At 52.8% G+C, this 12445-nt stretch overlaps 1 protein-coding gene and 1 long non-coding RNA gene across 21 annotated transcripts in view; one reads left to right on the top strand and one right to left on the bottom strand.

The window, feature by feature from the left end:
* The window catches only part of PLEKHA6 (pleckstrin homology domain containing A6), a 142904-nt gene extending 134294 nt beyond the window's left edge, over positions 1-8610 (top strand). For 19 of the 20 annotated variants that reach the window (XM_023247811.2, XM_023247803.2, XM_023247815.2 and 16 more), the window contains 2 exons: positions 3945-4068; positions 4691-8610. In XM_023247811.2, the coding sequence (XP_023103579.2) occupies positions 3945-4060 (116 nt within the window). In that variant the 3' untranslated portion in view covers positions 4061-4068; positions 4691-8610. The remainder of the gene's footprint in view (positions 1-3944; positions 4069-4690) is intronic. The other variant, XM_023247806.2, reaches the window with a different exon arrangement.
* On the bottom strand, positions 8310-12296 carry LOC109495715. Its single transcript, XR_002151350.3, has 3 exons — positions 11075-12296; positions 9846-10121; positions 8310-9682 (listed from the first exon to the last, which is right to left on the bottom strand). It is a non-coding gene; the product is annotated as an uncharacterized LOC109495715 (long non-coding RNA).
* Between the last annotated feature and the right edge of the window lie 149 nt (positions 12297-12445).

Raw genomic sequence — 12445 nt, 5'->3', positions numbered from 1 at the left:
CCTGGGCGAGGTCAGGCCTGTGGCCAGGAGCCCGGTGGAAGGCATGGCGTTTCGTGCTGGTGATTAAGAGGGGTTTGAATTCTGGCTTTCTGAGGCTCCATCTCCTCCTCTGTAAAATCCAAATCAAAATACCTGTCTGGTGGTGCAAGGAATGTCAACAATAAATGCTCAGCACCTAGCGCGGTGCCTGGCCCTTCGTCGGTGCTCAATAAATGCTAGCCAGGTGTAGTCGTGGTGGCGTTGGTGACGGTGGTCATGGCTCATTGAAATAGCAATAGCTGAAGGAGAAGTAGGGTCTGTTTGTGGTTTTTCCAACTATTTTAAATATGGATATTTTTAGAAACCAGAGGGTTTTCGGCAACCACAAGGGGGATTTGAGTACGCCTTGAGGAAGAACCTATTGGCAGTTAGAGTCTAGGGGACATTAGATGGGTGGCCGAGGAAGACCCCTGCCCCGCCCGGGGTGGGGGTGGGGGGCGGTATTTCAGAAAGAAGCTGTCAGTTGGGCTGGAGTCGAGGACAAACGAGAAAGGGACGGGCTTCAGACAGCCCCATCCTGCAGCCAAGGGCGGCAAAACCAGTTTGGCTGCACGGAGGCCTCTAGCTAACCTCTCTGTAGTTTAGCCGTAAAGTGAACTTGAATCTTCCAAAGATCAAATTCCCCATGCTCTGGGCAGAAGGCAACTTCCTGTTTCGAGGGTTAGAGCATACAACACTGTTTTTAAAACTTCCCTCTGCCTTCGCCGCAGCCCCTGGCTCTCTCGGCTGTAGTCTCCCAGCCAAAGGTTCCATGAAAACAGAACCCACCCCAGCCTATCAGATTTCCCTCTTGATAGACACCGGCTTACATTTCAGGGTCTACGCGCTGAAAGCAAACTATCACTTCGCTTTTGCCAAAACCCCAACTATTTAAAAAATGGCACAGCGGGGCCAGACCTCAGACTAAGCCCACTGTCCCCCCTGCCCCTTGGCTCGTGGCCCAGATTCCCAGAGCTGCTGCTCTGCCAGGGACAGCGAGGACTGTCCCTGGGCACATGCCGTGCGGGCATAGGTCCAAGCCCGGGACCTGAGTGCTGGGCCCGGGGCCATAATAGCAGGACGGCGTGCACAGGATGGAGGCGTGGTGCCTGAGCGTGGGCGTGTGGTCAGTAACGAGTGCTGGAGTGCTTGTCGGTGTGCCCAGTGTGTGCAGACTCAAGAATGGTGTATACGGGAAGACGTGACGATTTTTAATTTGTGTGTGTGGCATGATATCCCGTGCGGTGTCTGTATTTGGGTGGTGTTTGCAGAGGCGCACGTATCTGTGTGTATTCGGGTGTGAAGCGTGAGTGTATACGTGTGCAAGATGTCTACGGATATGGTGTGGAGACCATTATTTGTGAGCACAGGTGGCATTCGGTACACTGTCCGAGTTACATATGCGTAGGTGAGCGTACAATATAAGTAAGGATGGAGATGGTGTTTACGAACGTCCGTGTTTGCGTGCGATTGGCGCTTTTTTTTTTTTGCAGCATCGGGAATGATAAAACACACTTGTGTGTATGTCGTATATATGTACACGTGGCAGCACTGATGTATCTTTGTGTGCAGGGTGGGAGAGAGCACGTGTGACATTTATTTGTTTGTGAAAGAGAGAGCGTGTGAGCAGGGAGGGGCAGAGAGAGAGGGAGAGAGGGAATCCCAAGCACACTCCGCGATGTCAGCTCGGAGCCCAGCATGGGGCTTGATCCCCATGAGATCGTGACCTGAGTTGAAATCAAGAGTCAGACGCTCAACCGACCGAGCCTCCCAGGCACCCCGTGACCAATTATTTATGCATGCAGATGGGGTAGTACTTGTGGACACACAGTAACAGTATCACATCTGTCCAATCCATAGCTGCTACATATGTGAATTTTAACTATTGCAGCGCATACATTCCTGATACGTATTTTGTACTTTTCTGCCTTCCTAAGGAAGTTATATTTAACGTAACCCATTTTGCTTGCTCTTGCTAATTTAGTATCATTGTAAATATCCTTATTTTGTGGATCTGTTGAAGGGAATGCCCTTGGAGGCTATAGTTGGTACAGACTGTAGCAATGCTAAATGTTCCCAAACTGTTACACTTTTAAAGGTTTTGTATCTAATTTTGCAAAAGACTTTTTCCTCTTCAGTCCTGTCTTCTTCTAGCTGTCAGTAGGTCTCTTGATTCCTTTCTCTCCCCTAATTTCCCTGCTTCTGATCTCCCAGGGGGTAGAAACCCAGCAGGTCAACACCTATTAGAATGGTATAGAAATTGGGGCGCCTGGGTGGCTCAGTCGGTTGAGCGTCCGACTTCAGCTCAGGTCATGATCTCGCGGTTCGTGGCTTCGAGCCCCACGTCCGGCTCTGTGCTGACAGCTCAGAGCCCGGAGCCTGCTTCGGATTCTGTGTCTCCCTCTCTCTCTGCCCCTCCCCTGCTCATGCTCTGTCTCTCTCTGTCTCAACAATAAGTAAAACATTTTTAAACATTAAAAAAAAAAAAGAATTGTATAGAAATGAAAGTAACTGGATTCCAAGGAGCTCATCTATGAATAAGTGTCAGAGCCTCACTGCATGCACGTTGGAACATCAATTTGGCTTTCCTGAAATAGCCCTTGCCTGGTTTTTTTTTTTTTCCCATCTTTTTGACTATTTTAGAAGTCGAAGCTGCCACATAACTAACCATTGGGTCCACGATACAGACAGACGCACAACTGTGTGTTTCGAAAGCGTTTGTGAGTGTGTTTGTATGTGAAGTTACACGTGTGTTGGGTCACGTGGAAGAGAACAGATTTGGAAGTGCACGCGCACACATATCTGAGATGTTTGCAGCACGTGTGGAGGTATTATCAGATCCTGTGCACAAACTACGTATTGTGTGTGGGCAGACACAACTTCCCGCTCACGAGAAAGTTCCAGGTCTTATATACAACTGTGGGTGTACGTACATATGCAGTGGAAGCTGCCCCGGCCCCCTCTCTTGCGCCGAGGGCAGGGAAGGTGATGAGGTCCAGGGCAGGGTGGAGAGCAAGGGACTAGGAAGTTCGATGCCAGGATCCTTCTCTTGAAGGAAACAGTGTGACCCTGGGTGAGGTCTGGTTCTCCTCTGAGGCCAAGTGAGGACGTTCTGTCTGCCAGTCTCCTTGCCTCACAGCCGCACAGGGGTGCCCAGGGGCCTGGAGCCCGCACAGAGCTGGTCCCTCATAATACGACCCCCCTTCCCATTGCCCTTCCACTTGGCTAGTCTCAGCATGGCATCATAATGATAATTCGAGTAAAATCCATTAATTCAAATGTCACCACTTTAAGGTTTGTAATGATTTGTTTGGCTTGGGGGTGAAGTTTGCCCTTCCTGGATTGGGGAGAAGGGGGTTCCCCGGTGATAGCGGGGCCGTGTGTCCAAGACCTTGAGCTGGTCTGAGTTCACGGAGCTCACTTCAACCCTGCCGGAAGCCTCCGTTTAAATGGAGGGGATTCCCCCACCCCGGTGACAACTTGGATCCAGTCGTCAGATGGGGGCCTGACGATCTGGGCTAGTGTGATTTTACTGCACTATTCATCATCATCGTTAGCGACGACACCACCGTGTATAAGGCGCCGTCGCTGGTCCCCTCCGCGCCATCTCCCCGTTGCGCGGACGGGAGTGGAGCCTCCGCCCAGAGAGGCCGGCCTCGGCCGCGGTCACACTGGTTCTCAGCAGAGCCCGCAACCGCCCCGTCTCCTCCGGGGACCCCGTGCTCCTCCGGGGCGCCCGGGAACGAGGCCAGCTCCGCTTCAGCTCCCCTCTCTGCTTGCCTCCTGCCTGGCTCGCCGCCTGGGGAAGGGCCTCGCTTGCTCTGGGTGCCCCGCCTCCCCGCCCCTCCCCCACCCACCCACCCCTCCCACCCCCACCCCCACCCCCACCCACCCCTATTCACCTCCCTGTTCATTTCTGTTTCCAGTGCAATGTGCCACCCCAAGCCCTCCCACCTCCCCTGCTTCCCCGACTCCACCAGCCAACCCCCTATCGTCTGAATCCCCACGGGGCACCGACAGCAGCCATACCATGCGGGTCTGAGCTCTGACGTAAGAACTTTTCTTCTGTATTTCATCCACCGCGGGGAGTGGGTCCCCCGCCCCCCACCCCCGTGAGCCATCCACACCCCTCATCCCAACATCGCTTCTCCCGCACCCCCAGTGCCCCCCCCCCACCCCCGCCGCTCCCTCCCCTCCCTCCACCTGCTTGAGCCCTCCGGCGTCGCGTGCAGTGCTGGGCTGGCCCCGGCTGGCAGGGCCGCTGCTTGGTACCGCAGTGCCCGCGGGCTTTGCTTCTCCAGAAGCAGACAGGGACAGAGCTGAGGCCCCCGCTGTCCCTCTGTCGGCCAACAAGCCTTCTACCTGTTGAGATGCACAGCGGTCCTGCCTCGGAAGCCCCCAGGTCACCCCCAGATCTTCCTGTAAATTAAAATCACACTGGAAACGGTAGCAAAGGCTGTGCATCTTTTCTCCCCTCGCACACAGCCGCTCAGTATCAGGCAGGTGGAAAAGAACACGGACTTCCATTCATCTGTCCCCCTCTCAGGGTTGGGGGCGTGGGGCGGGTTTCCGCAGGGTTCTACAGGAAGAGACCTCTGTCTCCCGGGGAAGCTTGGCTGGAGTCGGTTCTCGTCTGGGTAGCACCTCTCTGACCCGTTTCTCTTTTCTCTAGTGCAAGCCCTGGCCGAGGCCAACGCCGTGAAGCTGCACAGAGCCACGTTCTGAAGGCCGCCTCTGCCCCCCGAGGTCCTGGTCCCCCACCCCGGCCCCCCGCGCCTGCGCTCCCGTGGGAATGCTGCAGGGAGCCAGGCTGGGGGCCGGGGTTGCCGCCGAGAGGATGCCTCAGTGTCCACATGCCCGCCACGCCCGGCCCCGAAGCCCCTCGCTACTCAGATGGTGGTCCTCGGCCAGGGCCTGAGAGGGCGGACAGGGAGCACCCTCCTGTCTGGTGCCCAAGTCACAGGGAGCTAGGCCTGGCCCTGCCCGGGCTGGTGATGGCCTTACTGGAACATTTCCTGATGAAGAGGATGCCCTGGTGGGAGAGACGCCCTGGGCCATCTTAGGTTAGGACTAGGGGAAGATGGACACTCTGCCTCTTCTGGGCCCTCTCGACACTGAGGACGGCACCTGCCATCATGTCCTTCCCCCATCAGCCCCACCCGACTGCCCCGGCTGTACCCAGGGCTTTGACACATCTCTGCTTATGGGTGCTCCTTGGGGGTCCAGTGGAGACTGACCACCCTGCTTGAGCCAAAGACAAGATGACAAGACGTGGGGAGAGGCTCCTCGGCTCCCGGAGGGGACAGTGCTGGCTGTGGGTAGAGAGCAGCACGCAGGTCTGTGCAGCGTCTGAGGGCAGGTTGAGAAGGGGTAGAAGAGAGAAAGGGAGAGTTGGAGGCGAGTGGGAGGGAGGACAAGGAAGCAGCAGGAATCGTTTGCAAGAAAAAGGACAAGGCAGAGATGCAAAGAGGGGGTACGGGATTGGTTTCCCCAGGATGGAGCCTTAGCTTCGTGCCAAGTACAGTGCCAGACTGTCAGCTCCGCTCCTCCACCGGGTCCCCCAGATCCGCGGGCTGCCCGCACACTGGCTCCCGGAGGACCCACCAGCAAGCACGTGGGGGCCTGAGGCCGTGGGGACGAAGGTGTGGGGATGCTGGTGTGGGTGAGCAGGTTGGAAGATGGCTCTTTCTTAGGTCTGGGCCTAGCGTCTGCCTCCCCCTACTAGGCTCAGGGTCCGAGAGAAGGACCTGTCTTCTGTAGGGTGTAGTCAGCCTTGGGGCCTTTCCTAACCTTGTTCGGGACATTTCCTTGTCCCCCTTCCCCTTGGAATGGGCTGTGGGCCAGCTGAGCGAGTGCCCTGGAGAGGTAGCACAGCCTTAATCTGGGAGGCCAGATTCTAGGACCCCACCCCGCATTCCAGGCGTCCGGATGAGGCTGTATGGAAGGACTCCCTTCCGGCCTGGCTGTCTCACAATCCACCTACCCAGGGAGGCCAGTGGAGGAGACACAGAAGCAAAGCTCATTCTTCCTCCTCTGCGGCTCGTCTTCGAGGACTGTAGCCAGAGAGGAGGGAGGGGAGAGAGTGAAGCTGGAAGAACCTCGGCCCCTGGGCCTTCTCTCTGCCAGAGCTGATGCCCGGAGACTTCCCAAGAACGACTACTTTATCTGCCGCCAAGTCTTCTCCACCCCTTCACGGCTGGGACAGTTACTGGTTCATATGCAAGTAAAGATGGCAGTTGATTCAACAAATATTTATCAGGCACCTTTTATGTACCAGGCACTGTTCTAGGTGCTTAGGATATTCTCGTGCTTCTGCGGGATGGCAGGCTGGGGAATTTCACTTCACTTTTAGCAGAGGTGTTGACCGTGACCTTTGGCTCCATTTCCCATCTTTAGCACAGCTCGAGCACCCCAAACCTGTTTTTTTTTTCCCTCCCCTACACACTGGCGGGCGGGATTGGCCCTCTCCCTCTTTCCGGCACCTTTCTCCACCCACAAGAAACGGCTCTTCGGGGGCCTTCCACGCCTTCTCCTTTCTTTGTCCGTCTCTCCTTTTTTAAAGTGGTATTTTTAGAACTACACGTAAAATACCAAGGATTAACGCCTGCCACCTCGCTCTCACCTCCTGTTTCATAAAGCTGGCTCTTTATGTTGCTTTACATGCCTTAATATATGTTTTATGAAGATTATACATATTATAGATATATACATAATATATATATTTGTTTGGATGTCTGGTCCTTTCCCAGAACTCCTGCCCAGGCCCGTTTTCTCCCCTTCACTTTCCACGCCATTCCTACCTAGCACGTTGTGGCCACACCCCATGCCTTTTGATCCAAAGAAGGGGAGAGGACAGACTTATTTTAAGACAGATCTATTTTACGCTTTTATTATAAAAGCAAATCTATTTTCAAAATGTGCAATGTCTGAATGGAATTGGCCAATGGTAGGAGGAGACTGGGGCGGCTGCCTCTAGGTCCGACCCTGTGTCCTTCCCTATCCCCCCACCCCCACCCCCACCCCCCACCCCCCCCACCCCCCGGCAGCTTCCTCCTCCTATTCTCCAGTCTGCGAAGGACCAGTCCCCAGAGCTCACCCAGAGAGCATCTTACCAGGGCATCCAGGCTCTTGGAAGTCCTGGTCTAAGGATTTGATTACAACTGTCAACTCTTGATGACCGTCTAAGGTTACGGGATGTGAATCCTCTCAAAGGAAATGTTTACAGTTGTGTGCACAAAAGCACACCCGTGCGGGCACACACACTCCCCCGATGTGCTCCTGGACCTCCTCCCTTCATCGGTCTGCTGGAAAGGGCAGACAGTTTAATGGCAGCCTATGCTAAACAGCACCAAGAATTCTGTTCCCTGATGGAGCCAGGATGCAGTGCAAAGGCCAAAGGAAAACAGTTTGGGATCACAGGTCCTTCGGCACAGACACATTCAAGTTCCTCGGACTTCTCACACTCCTTGATCCCTTTCCGGTCTGGGTCACATCGACGACCTCTGTCTCCCTCTGTGACCTTTCCTCTGGGGGCTGTTGATAAGGGGACGGTACCTCGGTCTGGCATCCAGACTGCGAAGTCAGCTTCTGGGCTGAAGCGAGTCCCACGGACAAGGTAACATCTCAGCCTTGCCCAGGAAGCCCCCCGAGACTTTCATCTGGAGGGCTGCCGCTGGGGCTCTGAACTCCGCCGGCTCGGCCTTCCACGCTCTTATCGGCCCACAAAGTAGGCAAGGGGCTCTTGCCTTGCAAGGTTTCGGGCAGAATGGAAGTCTTTTGTCCAGATCCGGAATCAAAGGTTTGGGACTGTCACAGAGCTCCTGGCCAGCATTTGAAGCCTGACCTCCCAACTCTGACATTTACTGACACCCTATTCCCAGCCTGGAGCATCTTGTTATGAATGAACGGGGCCCAGACGGAGGCCCAGGGCTAAGTGACCCACCGGGAGACAGCCCTGGTTACTATTCTAGGGCCTTCCCAATTAGCACATTACCTTCCTGATCAATAACCAAGAGGCTGTAATCAAATACCGCTACTGTCACTTTAAAGATTTTCTGAGGTCGCAAGCTGTGCATACTTGCTCTCCTGCCTTGGGGAGAGGCATGGTCTTGGGGCAGGGCTGAGAATAGCAAGACGGAATCAATTCCTTTCCCCTGTAGGCACCCCCCACCTGGCAGCTCTTAAAACTAAGGAAAATATGAAATATACGTATATATACATATATCTATTTATGCACATACTGGGGCCAATTTGATTTGCTAGCATTAGACAATAAACCATACAAGGAAATGTATGATCTCAGTGTCTTTATTTAGTATAAAAGTGACCTTAGAAGAAAAGTTAAAGTTAGATAAACAGAGGGCATCTCTGTTGGGGACCAAACATCTGTAGCAGCTGCTTTTAGCATCTTTCTAGCCAACAAGCCCCTCCCCGGGGAGGGGCCTCGTGACTGAGAGTGAACGTTCGCTTCCCCCCGCCCCGCAGCATTCTTTCTAGATCTAGGTACTGAAGAATCCCAGTGAGCTCTGCATTTGTATCTTGCAAGTTTGTATAAACCCAATACAGGAAATAAAATGAATGGTTTGTACACGTGCCGTGTGTCTCTCACTCTGTGCCTGCCTGTGGCTGGCCTCGCGGTTCCGGGCAGCTTACAAGCTTGGCAGAAAAGGGGAGGGGGTCTGGGGTGGAGCCTTCCCTGTGGCTAAAAGCAAAGCTGGGTCCGTGATATGCTGCCACCGCGGTCATCTCTTCTGTCCGGGTAGCCCCGAATCAAGACGTGTCCCAAGCAAGGTCCTGGGTAACGAGCACTAATTAGATCAGTGTTCAGATCCTGGAGACTTCCCTTGACTCGTCTCCGAGACTGACGGTAGAACTACAGGAGAAGAAAATTCTTAGGTGTTCTCAATTACTGCACAGTGCCCTGTACTTCTGCTTGAGGGGACAACAAGGTAGATGATTTGGGGAGGGGTATCAGAAAAGCCACCCCAAATTATACTCATCCAGCCTCAGTGTTTTGGGTTTATGACCTTTGGCAGGTACTCAGTGATTATCAGCTATGGATCCTCAGCGTGAAGGACTTTATCAGAGCTTCTCAATTTGAAATCTTGAGTAATAGTCAAGAAGCCCTGTGAATTCTATGCGGTGGAGAGTAGAAAGAGAGAGTGAGCCCAGGATAGTGGCAGGCCTCAGCTGGGCCCCTGCAGGATGTCTCGGGAGAGGTGGAGGCATTAATGGTTCAAGGTAGAGAAGAACTTTGAGAAAGAAGAAAGGGGAATGCAGGCCTCTTTCAATTCCTGATTTTGCTTTAGTCTGGTTCTAAGGGCTGATTTCAAACTCTGGACACCTGTTCTCCTTCCTAAAGAGCTAGCAGAGAGCATGTGTGTGTTTAACAAATAATAGGAGTATATTTGGGGGTTTTGTCACAGCCCCAGGAGAGCTAGACGCCTGTGGTCCTTTGTGAATCCGGGAGAACTGGGATCGAAGCAGACTCAAGAGAAAAGCCACTGGAACTGGAGGAGGTGCCCTGGAGAACTTGCGGCTCTCCAGGGCCTGTGTCTGTCTGCAGTTCCCTCGGGGCCAGAGCCGGAGGCTTGGAGAGGAGGTGGTGGGACAGGAGAGCACAGGACATGGCTGGGTGTTGCTGTCTCCACAAATGGGCTGGTTCCTGTCCAAGAACGATGCCCATGGGGGGAAAAAAAAAGAAAAGAAAAGAATGATGCCCATGGATCTCTGCCTGCTCCAACTCCCGGCCCAGATCAGCCTTCTAATCAAGCGAGGCTGGGGTTGGAAACGGGGGTGGTAGTCAGGAAATGTAAGTGAAAACGCACCTAGCAGAATGCCCTCCAAAGAGTGCTGCTCTGGAACGTCGTGGTCATGTATTATTCTTGGAGAGAGGCATGATGGGCTCAGGCAGGCAACAGTCTTTGGATCCTGCCTCTGTGGCCAAGGAACGAGGCCCACTCCACAGCCCCCTCATCCCTGAGCCTCCGCTGCCTCCTGGCCCTGCTCCTGGCCCTGCCGAAGTTTGGACAAGTCACCAAAGTTCCTGAGCCTCAGTTTCCTGGTCCATGAAATGGGGATATCAACCACCATTTTACGGAGCTCTAGAGAAAGTCAAATGGGAACACGAATGAAAACTCTGAAAACTCAAATTCATCTACAAATGTGAGGAGGCAGTGGTGACGTGGTGTAGGCCCCTGGGGAAGAAAGAGAACGTCTCCCAAAGACGTTCTCCCACGTTCTCCCACTTTGCTACCTCCACTGCCTTCGACAAAGACATCACCAGGGCCCCTGCTGTCCAGCTCTTTGAGATGTCCCTCCCCTCCTCACCTCTATTCCTCCAGCTCCAGCCTTCCAGGGCCCACAACCTCCTCCCTGGGCGGGGGGGGGGGGGGGGGGGGGGGGGGGGGGGGGGGGTGCTCCTAAGAAGGGGCACCTGGGTGGCTCAGTCGGTTAAACGTCGGACTTCAGCTCCGGTCTTGATTTTGCAGTCTGTGAATTCAAGCTCCGCGTCGGGCTCTGTGCTGACGGCTCAGAGCCTGGAACCTGCTTCCGATTCTGTGTCTCCCTCTCTCTCTGCCCCTCCCCCGCTCACACTCTGTCTCTCTCTCTCAATGAATACACGTTAAAAAAAAATTCTTTTTAAAAGAAGGGGTTCCTCTCTGGGAGTGTGGGCTGTGGACCAGCCCGTCCAGGCCCTACACCTGTACCCAGCGCTGCCATCAGGGAACCAGGACGGGAGGGCCCAGTTTGAGGACGGTTCCGTTCTTCCAACCTCACAGGCGAGCTCCATGGTGGCGGGAAGGGGGGGGGGGGGGGGGGGCGGGGCGGAGAATATTCCTAACTGCTATTTTATACACCTGTGCGAGCAGTTAAGCACCACATTTGAGAGAAGTCTTTCAATAACAGCATTTAATAGTATACCAACACTAGTAATATTAATAACAAGAGCAATGATCATAACTATACTGGAAGAGTAAGAACAATGGCTCATCAAGTGTTTACTGTGAACCGGTACCCGGTTCCGGTTCCGTGCACTCCCCACGCACTTACTCACCAGTCTGCGTTCTAACTCTAGGGGACAGGTACAACTCTCACCCAAGACGCTGAGACACAGAAAGGGTAAATCAAGTGTCCAAGGTCTCACGAGGCTAGGAGGAAGCCCAGGCCCACTCTGACTTCAGAGCGGAAGCTCTTAACCTACCAGTGGTTTCAATGGGGGTGATCGCGCCCCCTAGTGGAAATTTTGGAAATTTGCGGGGAGCTTGTAGTGGCTGCAAGGCACCAGGCAGATCTCCAAAAACAGTAACTGTCTTCTGTCCTGCAGGACTTTAAAACGTACAACCGACCTAAACCCACTTCTAATATAAGTTGGTCATACGGCAATTCATAATAGTACGAAGTATAAGCTTCTAAGTTTTTTTTAAATCAGTTTCATGAATAACTCGGTAAGTTACGAGATGGTCTTAATGGAGAAGAAACGTAAACGGAATAAAGACATGGTTTAAAAATTGAGTTAAACTACCGCATACATTGTCCCCACAATGCAGTGGAACATTCAAGTACTGTTTCCGTGGTTGAAGATGGTTCCAAGTGGGGTCTTACTGAGCAAGCACAGACCGACTGCAAACATCTAACGGAGGAGATCTGAGAGAACCGACCATTACAGCAAAGATACCTGAAATGCAGGAGATCTCATTAGATCGCCTTAATGAATGTTTTTAGAGATTATTTCATAGGATTGTCATTCTTTAAATTTTTTAAGTTTTTGCAGCCTCAGCATGGACACCTAAGTTGTACGGATTCCGTGTGGTAATGTTTGGGGATGCTGTCTGTTTTTTCTCTAGCTTTCCCCGCCCCTGTGCCGGGGGCCCACATGCAATTGTCCTCAGGTACTTGTATCCCCAAGTCCCTTTCCAATCTAGCCTCCATTCCCCATTGCCTGTTGGAAACACATGACCTCCAAGGCCCAAATTCTAGACTGAATTCTCCCTCAACATGCGACAGCATTTCAAGACAGAGCTCTGTGTGTCTGTGACATGCCCACGCTTACTCCTTTCCCGTCAGAGCACCGGGAGCTATTTTAACAATACACACAGAAGACCCAGTTCATTTGCATTCACATCGTGCCTCCTCATTGTCTCCACTCTGCCTTGCTATGTTATCCCTCTTTCAATTAAGGCTATTTCCCTCTTTCTCTTTTTATATGTAAGTACACTCCGTTTGTTGTAATTTACCTAACGGGTTTCATTCTTTTATTCATTTCCTACTACTCTCTCATTTTCTTGTGGGTGGGGAGGGTGTTTTTGTTTTTATTTTGTTTTGTATATAATGACTCTCTGGTCTTCTTTTTCTCTTAAATTTAAGTGTATTTATTATAAGTAGGTGCAAGCAATCTGCCTGTTTCACTTATGGCTTCATTAAATCT

This window comes from Felis catus, chromosome F1 (genome assembly GCF_018350175.1).
Source record: "Felis catus isolate Fca126 chromosome F1, F.catus_Fca126_mat1.0, whole genome shotgun sequence".
Classification (NCBI taxonomy): domain Eukaryota; kingdom Metazoa; phylum Chordata; class Mammalia; order Carnivora; family Felidae; genus Felis; species Felis catus.
Note: the sequence above shows the minus strand (reverse complement) of the source record. Positions and strands in the feature narration are given on the sequence as shown.